At 33.6% G+C, this 15,064-nt stretch overlaps 2 protein-coding genes across 6 annotated transcripts in view; one reads left to right on the top strand and one right to left on the bottom strand.

Moving 5' to 3' along the window:
* The window catches only part of LOC140439669 (paxillin), a 127,176-nt gene extending 115,740 nt beyond the window's left edge, over positions 1-11,436 (top strand). For all 5 annotated transcript variants that reach the window (XM_072529730.1, XM_072529734.1, XM_072529731.1 and 2 more), the window contains 2 exons: positions 1,334-1,564; positions 11,147-11,436. In XM_072529730.1, the coding sequence (XP_072385831.1) occupies positions 1,334-1,564; positions 11,147-11,221 (306 nt within the window). In that variant the 3' untranslated portion in view covers positions 11,222-11,436. The remainder of the gene's footprint in view (positions 1-1,333; positions 1,565-11,146) is intronic.
* LOC140439667 (uncharacterized) overlaps positions 1-15,064 on the bottom strand; it is a 226,478-nt gene that overhangs the window by 146,055 nt on the left and 65,359 nt on the right. The window lies entirely within an intron of this gene.

The following is a 15,064-nucleotide window of genomic DNA, read 5'->3' as shown; positions in this document are numbered from 1 at the left end:
ATTATGTTTTTATGTATATTCATTATACTTAATACTCTTGGGTAAAATACCTCATATCATATATGTCTTTAGACACAGTTAATAATTTTCATTGAAGTTTAAACTATAAAGAATGTTTACAATCATTGCTCAATATTAAATGGATAAATCCATAGCAATATTATAAAAGAATATAGGTCCCTAGGTAATTTCCTAAAATTATATCTGATACTGGTGGTTCCCCCTAAAATAGGACACTGTAAGCACTTTACATTTTCACTACAGACACAGCTGACGATACTTTCAACGATTTTCAACTTTAGCGATTCAACGCGCCTAATTCTCTAGTGCCGCGCGCAGCGGACCGATCATGTTTGAGTGGGAGAGAGACGCAAGGCATTCGCCGGTCCGGCGGGCCTCTCTCTCGTTCGGTGACTCACTGTAACAGACGTGAGCGGGCGTTACACTTTTTCTTAAATGACTCCGAGCCACAACCTAATTTAAGACGTTGTCACGTCAAAAAAACATGTAATTCGGATCACGTATTGAGAAAATGTCGATATCGAAGACTGCAACTAATTCTCAAAAGAAAACTAGAATATCAAAGGGGAGTAGCCAGGAAATAAAGTTTTTATAGGTTAAACTGGTAACTGGTATATGTTTTCAATTTTTTTTTTTTTTATTAAAATTAGTTGAGTACTTTCGGCATGAAACATGCCATCTTTAGAACTTCGTTTTATAGGCTACAAATACTTTGCTACATGGAAGAGTTATTGTCGACACAAAACACATACAATAATAATATTAGAAGGCCAATGCCTATGTTATACAGACGAAAACCCTTTTAAAGTTGTAAAAATCACATTTAAAAGGTGTTTGATATACCACAGGCTGACTCTTTGAAACGAGGGAAATCAGCTATTTCAAAGTTGTTATCGAAACCTCGTTTCAATAAGTCAGCCATTGGTATAAGTTTATTTTTGTTATAGGTAAATATCTTGGGTTTTAAGAATGTTTCTTTATTTATTAAAACTAATAATAGTCTCTCTAACTAGTATTAGTAATATATATATATATATATATATATATATATATATATATATATATATATATATATATAATAATATCTATATTTTGTAGTAAAAAATTTATTTATACTATTTGTACTTATCTACACAATTGTACATCTACTTGTATTTGCGTATTATTGGTTATACTTTAAAACTTTCTAACATTTTCGTTCATATTTATATGAACAGATTCCAAACGTTATTTTCTTCGCGTGTTTATCGATCATAAAGTATTACCCAAAATCGATAGAGAAAAATATATTTAACATTAACCGTATTTTTAGAAATGCGTTCAAGCGATGGGAGTCAACTGGCACGAAGACCATTTCTTGTGCGAAGACTGCAAAGCCAAATTGATTGGACAACAATTCATGGACGTCGCAGGACTTCCTCGTTGCCAGAAATGCTACGTTGCCAAACATGCTGATAAGTGTAAAGGTTGTGGCAAACCAATCCCTGATAAGGCTATCGTAGCTTTGGATGCTAAATGGCATCAAATGTGCTTCAGATGTTCAGTAAGTTTTTGTTGAAATATAATTTATTTAAACTAGATAGGTAGTACGTTGATATAATATTAATCATACGGTAAAATCCTACATAAGAGATCTACATACAGGATTATGATAAAATATGGAACCAAATAAATACTGAAACGAAAAAGACGATATTCATAAAATTTTGCATGCAAGTACAATAACATCTGACGCCATATTTTTTGTTATTACTCTAATTCCGTGTTCACCGGAAATACCCTAAACTTTAATTTAAATATGATATACTGTACATTTTTGCAGCTTTTCAAAGAAATTGTCATTCCAATTTTATACATATCTAGTTTTGTAGAGAATAGGTAAAGTATAGGTAAATAAGACCAATGAGAATAATAATTTAAAAAAAATACTTCAAATGTTCAAAATGCTCGCTGTTTACCTCCTGATACTATACAATCATCATCATCATCATCATCAGTGGTGCTACAGCTCTAGTTGAGTCTTGACCTTCCCCAGTCTATTTCGCCAGTCGTTTCTGTTCATCGCCAACCGTTGCCAATTTGCCGCGCCGATTTTCATTGCGTCCTCGTCCACACCGTCCCTCCATCTCAGTCGTGGTCTGCCTCTACTCCTATTTCCCACTGGGACCGATAATAGAGTTCGTCTGGGTGGGTAATTATCATTTGCTCTTGACACATGTCCAGCCCATCTAAGCCTACCTATTTTTATGAAGGATATTACATCTCTACCAGATACTATACAATCCTATTACTAAATTCGTGAGTCACTCTTTCCACGACTTCTAGATAACCTCAAAAAAAACTTACGGATGAAGGTCCGGAGAATGAGCAGGCCATTTTATGAATCATCCATCGATAATTGAGGAAGCGCTCCATCTTGTTGAAACCAAAAATTTTATGGTAACTGGTCTACTGATGTGCAGGAATAATTTGGTTATTTAGTAAATCTAAAAACTTGTCACCAGTCACGTTTTTGTCCATGAAAAATAGGTCTATAAGCCTATTTTGGACAATTTCCATCCAAACATTCAACTTTTTTTAATGCAGTTCTAAAACGATTACCATTTTTATTTTAAAACTTATTATTGTGAATTGGTTTATTAACAGTTACCTACTAGATAGTGCTCGTTTATTTGTTACTACATTTTTTTAGTACAAAAAAAACATGACAAGAATTTATATTTTACTCTTATTATACTGGTTTATAATAGGCTTACACATTATGTGTAACTTTTTGCGAATATTTTGGACATTTGAAGTGATTTTTTTTCCGTTTTAATAAATTCCTTCTACCAAAGTTGGTATATCTAAATTAGAAATAACTTTTTTTTTTAAATCTGCAAAAAATATACAGAATGTCCTATTTAAATTAAATAAGTTGAGAGTATTTCCAGTGAAACCGGAAATAGAGAGATCACATTAATGGCATTAAATGTGTTATTGTACTTGCACGCAAAGTTTCATGAATATCGACTTTTTCGTTTTATAACAATATTCGAATATTCGACTTTATGATAAAATTAGAGTCACTCTGTAATTCGAATTTCTCTAAGAAATTAGTATTCATTTTTAACTATTTTCGGTTGTAGCATAGTTTACTAATGGATTGCTTGACAAAATTGTTGTTTAGATAAGCTTTTGAGATAAGTAGGGCCTTTTGCCCTAGTTCCTAAAATCTATTATCAGCATAGTTTTTTTTTCTGTAGTTTTAACGTAAATTGTAAATTATTCGTGTAATGTTATCACTGTCAGTGTATTGCAATGATGCTTCTGTTGTGGAGGCAATAATTGTGGCGGCCTTAGAAGATGGCCACGGTCAGCGCGAAACTGCCAGAAATGTTGGTGTAAGCCTCTTGAGTGTACAACGAGTATGGCGACGGTAAGAATAGACCGAATTGCTTACTCGAAGATCTAGTTCAGGTCGAGGAAGAATTACAACAGATAGAGATAACCCTTTGTCGTTTCTAGTGCTTTGAAAAACCGAATGATCACGACAGTTTTCCTTCATCTGCAAAAAATAAGAAATGTAAACGTAAGTGAATGGACAGTTAGGAGATGATTTATGCTACTGATTTTTCTTCGGGAACTAGAGTAACTGGGCCTCTGCTTTTACGTGAACACCGAATTGTCAGATTGAATTTTGCACGAGAACACCTGGCTTGGACAATACAAGATTGATGTCGTGTATTGTTTTCCCATAAATCTAGATTCTGTCTTACGGGCTTATACAAACGTGTAAGAGGGTGGCGAGACAAAGCCGAGAGATATGCTTAAGCCTGTGTAACCGAGCGACTTCCATTTGGTGGAAGGTGAGTTATGGAATGGGGAGGAATATCGTTTGAAACTCGCAGAGAGTTAGTCGTTATCCAGAATGGGAGATTGACTGCATATAGGTGCCTGACACAGGTTCTAGAAGATCATGTTTTATAGTTTATGATTTGGAGACGAAACAATATTTATGCATAATAATGCACTGCCTCACACTGCTCGAATAATTACTGAGTCATGTTTGAGATGAGATGAAGGAGTCATGTGCCAGCCCTCAGAAATTAAGAGTGCTTCACCACATATATTAATAATACTGGTAGCTTAAATATAGCTTTGATATATTGCAGAGACCTTGAAGGATTTAAACCGCAAATTTCAGAGCCGCAGTCCCCCTGCATTAGGCAGAGCCTATTAGATGCTCAACACCATAGTAGTTGGCAGCAGAATAAGAAAAAAAATCATACGACATATATTGGTTATACAAATTTACGTAAATAACACTTTTTCTCTTCGTCAACCTTTATCCATCCACTCCAGAATGAAGATCTCCCCCAATGGCTTTCATCTTTTTCTCTATTGGGCCAACCTCATCCACTGTTTGCCTGCCACTGCGCTTACGCCGTCTCCCATCTTTTTTCAGGCCTTTCTTCGTCACCAGTCCAAGTTTCTCCTTGTCCCCCTTATCATCCTGAGCTTACGAATAAAATATATTTTTCCTCATATATCTGATTTTTTAGATATCGTGTCTAAAATTTAAGACCTGATGCCAAGACGCCTCCCAATGGTTAATAGGGAATGTCCTGTAGCAATATGGGGCAATAGGACAGACGTGCATAACGTATAACCAAATAAATACAGGCGGGGACACAGCTATATCAATAACTATAGATTTGTTGATTGATCATGACACACACAAACACAAGATACACATACATGCATGCACACCTACATAGGGTGAGATTTGTTCGACGTAAGGCAGCTGCAGCAAAAGTTACTGTTACTATGAGAAGGTTTGATTTAGCCTTGATATAAAAGTTCTATCGGTAATTGGCGGAGACAAAGGCTGCAGGCATCACTAGTTTAAGCGCCGGCAAGGCAAAGTCACTGCAATTAATCTGTAAACTGTTAATTAATTTTTTAGAATATCGAGATGGGGGTAAATTCTGGCAAAAATTCAAAATCCTAACGAAACAAAAAACCCAACCTCACTCTTATATCAAACATAACGATAAAATAACCAAAAATTCGCTAAACGAAGCTGGAATCTTTAAGGTTTCACTCCAATCCACATTCCTTATCCCTGAAAACCCCAACTTTAGTCTACACTTCCTTATAGTAACCGAGCGAATATAGACTATTTTCTGCCAGACTCCCAAAGAAGGCCCAACTATCACGAGATATTGTCCTGAATAGATACCGAAACCGTCACAAGATTGTATAGCCTAGGCAAAAACACCGCCCCTGGCCCAGATAGAATACATAGGAGATGCCTCAAACAACTTCCAGAAGCCACATTCCCGCTGCTAGCCGAAACTATCAATGCCTGTATGCAGTTAGAATACTTTCCTACTCTCAACCACTAATCGACTCTGAACCATACAGACCAAGTATTAGACCAGATTTGGCATGCCAAACTGCTCTAAAAACTCCACCGAACTATTGCCCATTCCTTTTCTGAGAATAATTCAATCTTTCTTAACAGCTTGGACTATACTGGTCAAATCCGAAAACAAACTATCCACCTCATTCACTCTTCTAGCATAAGTTCTACAGGGCTCAATAATAGTGCCAATACTCTATACAGTCTATAACAGCTACCTTCCACTTTACCATACCTCGTCTGAAAGTATCCTTATATACGCTGACGACACGGCCTTGCCCTTCTCAGGTCTACCTCGACTCAACCGTAGAAAACGCTTTGTATTCGAAGAAGCTCAAGCATAACTCAACATAATAGTCGGATAATTCAACAAATGGAGAGTAACTTTAAATCCAACAAAAATACAATTATTCCTATTCAGAAACCTCAAATGCTCACGCTTTGTACTAGAACAGCAAAACCACATACTGCTTGATGAAGAACGACTCGATTTCAGACATTGAGTGTCATATTTGGGTGTCGAAATTTTAAGACACTCAATTGGAACCCTGAACTACAAAACACCCTAACAGGGTAAGAAACATAGCCAGATTCCTATCAGCACTAAGTGGTAAATTTGGGACCACCCATCATGTTACTCTTCTGCACACTTATAAAACAATAATAAGACCAATCAATCAATCAATACAGACCGAAAATCTACGCTCTATTAAACAAAATACAACATAAATAAGACATGGCCACTGAAAGAAAAATTCTGAGGAGAATCGTGGGCAAAAAACGTGACTATTCGTCAGCGTTAATTCACCAACTAGCAAACAATAAATCCATTCACGATAAGATTCTTAGCCTAAGTAAGAGATACGTTCTCATCACCATAAATGGCTCGAAAAACAGAGCAAAGCAGGTTCTCAAAAAGACATTTAATCGAAGAGAACAAGTACTTACCAGACTCCCTAAAACTTAAGTTCCATTCCTGCTAAGCGTCTAAACCCAGCGAGCATCGAACTTCCTGATGAGTACTGAAATACCCTCAATTCCACTATCACGGACTATAGTCTGTTCCTGCTAAAGATGCTGATTTAAGAGCCGTTCCTAACAACACAAACTGTAGAACTTGTATAAGCATGGAATTATAATGTAAATTGTAACAGTAACTAACCTATCAAATAAAACACAACAAAATTATAACATAAATGGCAATTCAACAACATCCACCTGAGCGAGTACTGTGAACTAACAAACTAATTAAAAAAAAATCCAATTTAATTGGCTGCGTTTTACCACAATTATATATCATCATTATTTTTGGCTCGACAAACTTTTGTGGATTCTGACGTGCTCTAAGATTCGTCGCCATGCTTTTCGGGTTATGGCGACCTGTTGCCATCTTCTGATTTTTAATATTCCTAAGTCGGTTTCAACTCCCTCTAACCACCTAATTCGCGGCCGGTCTTTGCTTCTTCTACGTATATGTGTCCTATGGTTAGCTTTTTAGTAATCGTGTTGTCTGGCATTCGAGTTAGCATAATTTGAACTTATATTTTTTGCACCACTGCCCTTGGTCGTTTATAGCTCTAAATATGCGGAATATTTTACGCTCGAATATTTCCATACGATATTATTATTACTGACGAACTGCAAAAACGATACGTTCAAATAAATAAAAAAGCAAATATGTGTGGCTAATCGCTGCTACTTTTGCCAAGCCCTCATTTACAAGCAAGAACTATGTCAAGAGTAACAAAATCTAAACTTTATAAAACGATAACCTGCCAAATGCTCAAATTTCGAATTGGAAACATGGGTAATGACGACGCGAGAGGAGGAGTTGCTGAGAATATTGTAAAGAAAAGTAAAAGGTATATGGAGAAAATAATATAATTTTGAAGTCTATAGACTTTTTGGTGATGCATTTATCGTTAAAACCATTAAAATAAACTGCCTGTTAGAAGGGACGCTGCTGGAGGATCCATGTGGAGGAAGATTTGGGAGAGCTTAGATTGCGGAGATGAAGAAGAGAGCCACTGAATATGGAAAGGTGGAAGGATGTTTTGAGGCGCCAAGGGCCACTAAGGGCTGTAGCGCTATCTCATGATGATGAATATTATTAATATTATGTTACTCTAAATTTTCCTAGATATACTTATGCTAAAACACAGATCAAACGTATATATGGATTCTGATTACAATTCTTACGTTTGTTATTAGCATATTAAGGACAATACGTTATGTTATAATGGAAAAATCCTTTATTATTTTGAATATTTTATAGAAGTTATGGATGATATGATTCACTTCTTCAGGCTCTCTACTACAGAACCTGCAGAAGTCTTCATGAAACAGCCCCTTTGATGCAGGTGTCCCTTGCCTATCGCATGTCTATTATGGAAGCTTGTTATGACTCTGAGCAGATTTGCAGATGCGCAACCCTGTTAGCGCATGTTCGTCTAATATATATTTTCACATGTGATGGATTCGACTGTTACTTGATAGAAATTCATTTTATCTAACAATAAAACACTGAAAACTTTTATTTTCAATACATCCACAAAATTTATTTTAAATTATTATCACTACAACTGTTTCGGACATAGTGCTTTTCTCAAGTGATCTATTTTTGGTATGTGTTTACACTTTATAGTCTTTAACTAAATAAGTTTAGGAGGGGAGAACTGTTTGTCTCAAGTTGGTCATTCAGAATTATGTCTGTATTTTTAAATTTGTTGATTTTCATAGATTGTAGTAAAGACAGCTTAAGGCTTTTATTTTGAATGTGAAGAATTTGAAATTCGTCATTAAATAATGATTATGGTCTAGAAGGTAAAGTGCGTACCTAGAGTCTGTTTTTCTATTATTAGAAGCCCTTTAATGTTCTGCTATACGTTTGATAAAAGTTCTATCAGTTTGACCGATGTAAGTTTTTGGGCAGTCGCCACATTTAAGTTTGTATACACCTTTTGACTCTTGTTCTTAATAAATTTGCTTAAGTTGTTGTTTTTTCTAAAAGCTGGTTAATCGAGCAGAAGGTACTTGGTTTTATCTCTAGTGGTGGAAATACTAACTTCAGGTCTTTCTTATGTAGTTTTCGATTTAAAATTTTATTTATTGTGTGTTCGTTGTACCCATTGTTTACTGTTATTTGCTTAATGATATTCAGTTCTATCTCGAAGTTATTTTTTTACATGGGAATTTCTATTAATCTATGTAACATGCTATGGTAGGCAGCCAATTTATGTTGTGTAATTTGGGATGATGAATTGTGTAGTTGTGTCAGTATGGGTAGGTTTATGAAATAGGGAGAACTTATATTTGTTTTTAAGTCCTCGAAGTTATTTTTTGACATGGGAATTTCTATTAATCTATTTAACATGCTAGGGTAGGCAGCCAATTTATGTTGTGTAGGATGGGATGATGAATTGTGTAGTTGTGCCAGTATGGGTAGGTTTATGAAATACGGAAAACTCATATTTGTTTTTAAGTCTGATATTTTTAAATCTAGAAAATTTATGGATTGATTCAGTTCTGTTTCTATTGTGGATTCAATATGACTATGGAGTGAATTATACGATAAGAATTGGTCAAGTTGTCTGTTAGTTCCTGTAAAACATACCAGGATATATATATATATATATATATATATATATATATATATATATATATAAGAATTACTGGATATTAGGGACTATCAATATAAACAAACAACACAGTTTATTAGGGTTGCAGTCAGAAAATTGGCCGGGATGTTAATGAAACACTCTTATGACTTTTTATCTAGCTTTCGGAATGGTTTTATTCCTTTTTCAAGACACTGTAATAAGAAAAAAAATGTAAATATTTATAAAATATCACAAATTTCCAGTGCAACTTACTAGTCGTTGAGATTATTTATAAAAGCATAGACACTCAACATTTAACACACATATAAAATATAAAATAGTGGACAATGGTGGTTAATGTGCAAATAGCTATAGACCATTATGTTACATTATGTCACATAAAGAGTAATTTAGATAAAAATAAGTAAGTAGTCGGTGTATTTCTTGATTTAAAAAGAGCTTTTGAAACCATTGACAGGACAATAATGATTTCTAAACTTAAACAGTATGATATAGGAGGTACAGTAATTTCGTGGTTAGAAAATTATTTACAAGATCGCAAACAAAAAGTTCGTTTTAAAGACCAATTGTCATCTGAAATGGATAGTAATACAGGGATTCCTCAAAGTAGTGTATTAGGTACCCTTTTATTTATTCTGTACATTAACAATATCGATATTTTTGTAATTTGTGACATTATTAATCTTTTTGCCGATGATACTCTAATCTGTTGTAATGATGAAAATTTTAATGTAGCTATTCAAAAAATGAACACTATTTTAGATATGGTTAATAAATATTTAAAAATGAATAAACTGAAGTTGAATGTGAAAAAAACAAAGGCAATGGTTTTCACTACCAAACATAAATATAGGTTGCTTGATTATGAAATCATAAATTTAAATATTAATAATGAAAAAATTGAAATTGTCACAACAGTTAAATATTTGGGATTCCAGCTTAACAATATTCTGAATTTTGAGAGTCACTTCGAGTACGTTCATAAAAAAATATCAAAAAAACTTTACTTTCTGAGTAGAATATCTCAAAATTTATCAATATAGTCAAAAATAACAGTATATAACACAATTATTCAATCTCATTTTGACTATTGCTCATCAATCTTATATTTATTTAACCTTAACAAACTTAACATGCTACAAAAATTACAGAACCGTGGAATGAGAATAATTCTTAAAACTTAAAACTTAAAAATTTTTATCCTTTTGTCTTTCTGTACTTCATCAGAACTCAAATTTTCTCTTACATTTTATTATATTTAAGCTGCCATCAATACCCTATACATCTTTTTTAAATTACAAATGTGTTAATTTGACTGACATCTTGTTTAATTTCCTTTTTACGTTTATAAAGATATTGAGAGTGACAAATATATACTTTCATACTCTTTTTGAACATTTTTTTATTTATTACGTTCTTAAAATATTTTACGAAGTATCCCGTGAATGTTTGTAACTTTGATTAGTCTGAAAGTATTATAGACGTATTAATAAAGACTACAAATTTTACAATATTAATATTACCGTTGGAATCCTCTTGACATTTACATGGTTTCTAAATTCCTAAAAGAAAATAGACTTAATTTGTTGACAAGAAACACCGCTCTACCATTAGATATTATTTGCATAACAAACTGATATGTTGTTTCTGCCAAGTGTCATTTTACCATAACTAATTCGGAAAGAGTGCCAAGTTTTCGGTCATATTTTTAGCACAAACTGCTACAATACGTTAACTTTTATTTTTAGACCATTATGACCCCTTTACAGTACGAACAAGCCTCCAATATTATTTTTAATAATTTCTTTTATGTACATAATACGTCTTTCTTTTTTTTTATACTTTAGTATTTTGTTTGAATATATTGGTGTATATATCTCTGTTCGTATTTTACACGTAACTGGCCCTCTTCTATCACTTTCCTTTAGATAACCATTCTTACTCTGAAGATAAAAAAAATGGCTATAAAATATTGCCATTTATAGCGTATATATTTGTTAGAACTTTGTACGCGAGATTAATTTAATTTTAAACTAAACAACTTAATCTATTATATTATTATTTAGTACAGGATTTTAATGAATATATTTCGTTTCAGAAATGCTCGAAACCTATCATGAAGGACCAGTCATTCCAAGTAGATAGCGGCAGGCCCCATTGCGTCAAGTGTTAATTTCAGCAGCTATTTATTTCATTGGTTATGTTCTAGCTAATGTATGACCTATCGAACATGGCCTGTCTTTTCTACACAAACAACACACTCTCGCAAAACGTATTAAATTTTACACATTGACAAGTTATTATTATACAAATATTCTATGTATTATGTTTATTTTATAAAATTTGACAAGCTTTTTATCATGTTAAAATAAAGTTTTTCGCCATGAATTTGTTGTATATTCCACATTTTTTTTCAGCCGCACCTACAATATACATTATTAGTTTCGTCTGTTTTTAGACCAATAAGTAATTTTATTCTAACTTACGATTTATTTTTATTTAGCGTATGGCTTACATCACAGAATAGATAATATTCAATTTACATTCATACATTACAAATTATTTAATTTACAAACAGATGTCCAGTATTTTTATAAAAATATTTTATTGACTCTTCGATTGCCATTAATAAGTCTTTAGAATCGCCTCTGCGTGATCTGCGTGGGCCGTTTTGTTCTATGTGCTAGACCGTCTGTCTCGCAGCTCCACAATCACAGAAAGGCGAGGGAAGTTTATCCCATTTATAGAGGGAAACGGCGCACCTTCCGCAGTTTGATCTGATTCCATTAAGTGTTGTCCAAATCTTGCGAGGACTTTCAAATCCGTCAGGTTTATCTACTATGTTCAGTAAACTAGGGTAGTACGAATTCAATTTACTTTCCCAACGTTGTCTCCATCAGGCATTCAAGTCAAAATTGGAATAAAGCGCTTGAGCAGATTTCGGGGAGGTCACCTGGATCAGAGCCGATTTCCAAGAATATCGGGAATGCCGTTGTGGACTGTGAACTAGAAGTGGACAATTATCCATTATTTTGTTTTACTTTTACCCGATCGAGGCGTAGGTTAGGTGAAGCTATGCTACTAAGGGTAAGTAGCCACATTGTGGGGGTGGGCATAATTGTGCCAAATATCATACGCAATGCACGGTTTAGCTGTATATCGACCAGATGTATAAGCCTGCTAATCAATCACACCCGTGCACAGTATTCTGCCAGCGGATACATCCGCTCAAAAGCAGTGGATCTTAAGATTGATGCTGTGTACCCCTATATAGGGTCACAGAGTTAATGTATTATGTTGTTACGTGTTTTACTTTTGCTGGTATTTTTATAAGGTGTTCTCTAACGTTCTGTCTAGAGTAACCTTAAGATATTTCGGGTATTCATTGTGTTTAAATAGTCTGTTATAAAGATACACTCGTATTTCCGTGTTTGCTAGCCTGTTGTTCAAATGAAAAGTTGATACTTTAGTTTTGTAGTACTTGGTTGTAATCTCCATTTCTTAAAGTATTTGCTGAGGATGGATGAATCATTCGCAAGGGTAATTTTGGTAGTTTGTAAGGATAAGAAACAATATTGATTTAAGCTTTACATGCGGATGTTCCTTACATCGCATAAAACATAAATTGTTGCACTAGTCACTAACATAAAAGTTTCTAAGCACGGCATTTCCTCTGATGTTGCATATAACACTGAAAACTGAACTCATTCTTTTATATGCAATATTGGAAACTAAACTAGATCAAAGGGCTTAATCCTCATGAGTCTTGTTGTTAACCTCTTGTTGCTCAGTAGCTGAAGAGCTTCAATATTGGGATGATTACGGAGTGTTTTCTCATAGTTTCCTGCAAATCTTTTGGTTTATTTTAGAAAACATTTACTATATTAGTTAGTACTTTATTTGTTGGCAACCTTGCGTTGGTTAAAAAAAAAATTCTTATTTTCCGTCTATAAACAACTCTAAAAACAGGGACTCCAATAAAGGAGAATAATTCGGCAGAAGTGATATATAAGATAAATTGACAATGATAGTGAAGAGACAAAATAAATAATAAAATTGGTGAATTTCATTAGTAAAAAACTAAAAAAAAATTTCATTAGTAGAAATTGACACAAAATGCCTTCAAAAAAATGCCACAAAAAGACAACATTGCCTTCCAACTCACCAAAACTGCGTTAAATCTTTAAAACAAAATTGCGACGTTGCCTATGTGTACATAAAGTCGTATAAAATAGCATTGATTTAAACAATTAACGGCTAATTAATTTAAACGCGTATATTGAAATGATTGAAAAGACAGAATTGACAGGAGTGAGTTCTGTGAACTGTTGAGGTGGAAACAACTCCTTCCGCACTCCTGCTGTTTGTAAAAAATGAAAACAGACTGCGAAGCGAATACGTCAGATTATGTAAAAGAAAAGAAAGGGATTCTATATCCCCTTTTATAAAGAATAAGAAAACCCTGCTAGCCGAAAGAGAAAAGAAGAATCTGAAAGAGATGACGTGATGCATACCTTCTAAGAGATATGTACAAAGAGCTTAGACAAAAGTTTAAAGAAAATAGAGAATATGACGAAGAGATAATAGAATTAAAAAAGTCAGACCTGAAAATAAAAGAGGAATTAGAAAATACAAAGCAACGTCTAAATGAGATGGAAAATAGATTGGAAAAGGAAACTGGATTAAAGATTGATAGAGATGAAGAGGAAATAAAAGAAAAATGACAAATTTTATAAGAATATACCTAAACGAGGAACTAAATGTAGAAAGAGCAGACTAACTAGGACAGAGACTTTACTAAAAATAAGAGAACACGTGGAAAAAAATAGAATTGTGCAAAAAAAAAAGCTGAAAAATAAAGCGAGAAAAGGTATTCATAAATGGTGATCTTACAACCAAAGAAAAAGAAATGAGAAACGACATAAAAAATATAAAGAACTCAAGGGAAACGGTAAAACGCAAAAAATTGGTTTTAAAAATATCATAGTCATATATTATATCATATCATAGACGAAGGGGAATAAAGATGCAAAAAGAAAGGCATTTTTAAAAATATTGAGATGCAAAAAAACAGCGAGTAGCGGAGAAGAAAGAAAAGCCGGAAAAATGGAGACAATTTGTAGTAAAAAACAAGGTATATGACAAAGGCACAACTGACAACGAACACGAATAAATTAAATTAAAGAATGGAAAGAATGAAACACATATTCATATCAAGTAAGAAAAAAAGAGTCGTCAGAGAGTTGACCCCTAAAAATCATACGAACAAGCTGAATTTTTCAGAGAATATTAATTTTTGGATTCCAAAAAAGATGCACAAAAGTTTACCACTTTTACCCCCGGGCTTCCCCCTGAAGTCCCCCTCGTAGGGAGGAAAAACGCAAAAAAAAACGATTAACTGAGAAACTGTACACCGTAGAAAGAAATGTTTTAAATAAAAAATGTAGCTGGGATAATTTTAAACAAAAAAGTTTATAAGCATTATTTATATAGAATGAACGGTTCTCTTAGAAACAACGCTTGAAGCGACCGTCGATTTTGCATGTCAGTTAAGCGCGCAAAATCAATGTTGCAGGGGATTTCAGCAGTAGAGTCGGAATAAAAGACGAAATATACACTAGGCGTGTAGGGTTATATAGAGAAATGACCGGAAATAACAATGGAAGGAGATTAATAGAATTTTGCACTTTATACAATATGGCAATAACTAATACAGTTTTAAATACAGAAATCCACAAATATACTCGAGAAGTCAAAAGTCGAAATGAAAAATCCATAATTGATTTTATACCTACTAATTGAAAGCAATGATACAAGAAAAGTAATGAATACAAATGTACACAGAGGATCCAAAATAAGTAGCGATCATTACATGATAGAAACTAAGGTACGAGAAGAAATCACAAAGAAAAAAATGCCTAGTACAGAAAAGGAAAAACCAATTAAAAAAGAAACATAAAAACGCATAAGCAAAGAAACAAGGAAGTGACAAAAATATTTGAGAAAAAAGTAGACA

This window comes from Diabrotica undecimpunctata, chromosome 4, assembly GCF_040954645.1.
Source record: "Diabrotica undecimpunctata isolate CICGRU chromosome 4, icDiaUnde3, whole genome shotgun sequence".
Taxonomy (NCBI): Eukaryota; Metazoa; Arthropoda; class Insecta; order Coleoptera; family Chrysomelidae; genus Diabrotica; species Diabrotica undecimpunctata.
This window is presented reverse-complemented; position numbering and strand designations above follow the sequence as displayed.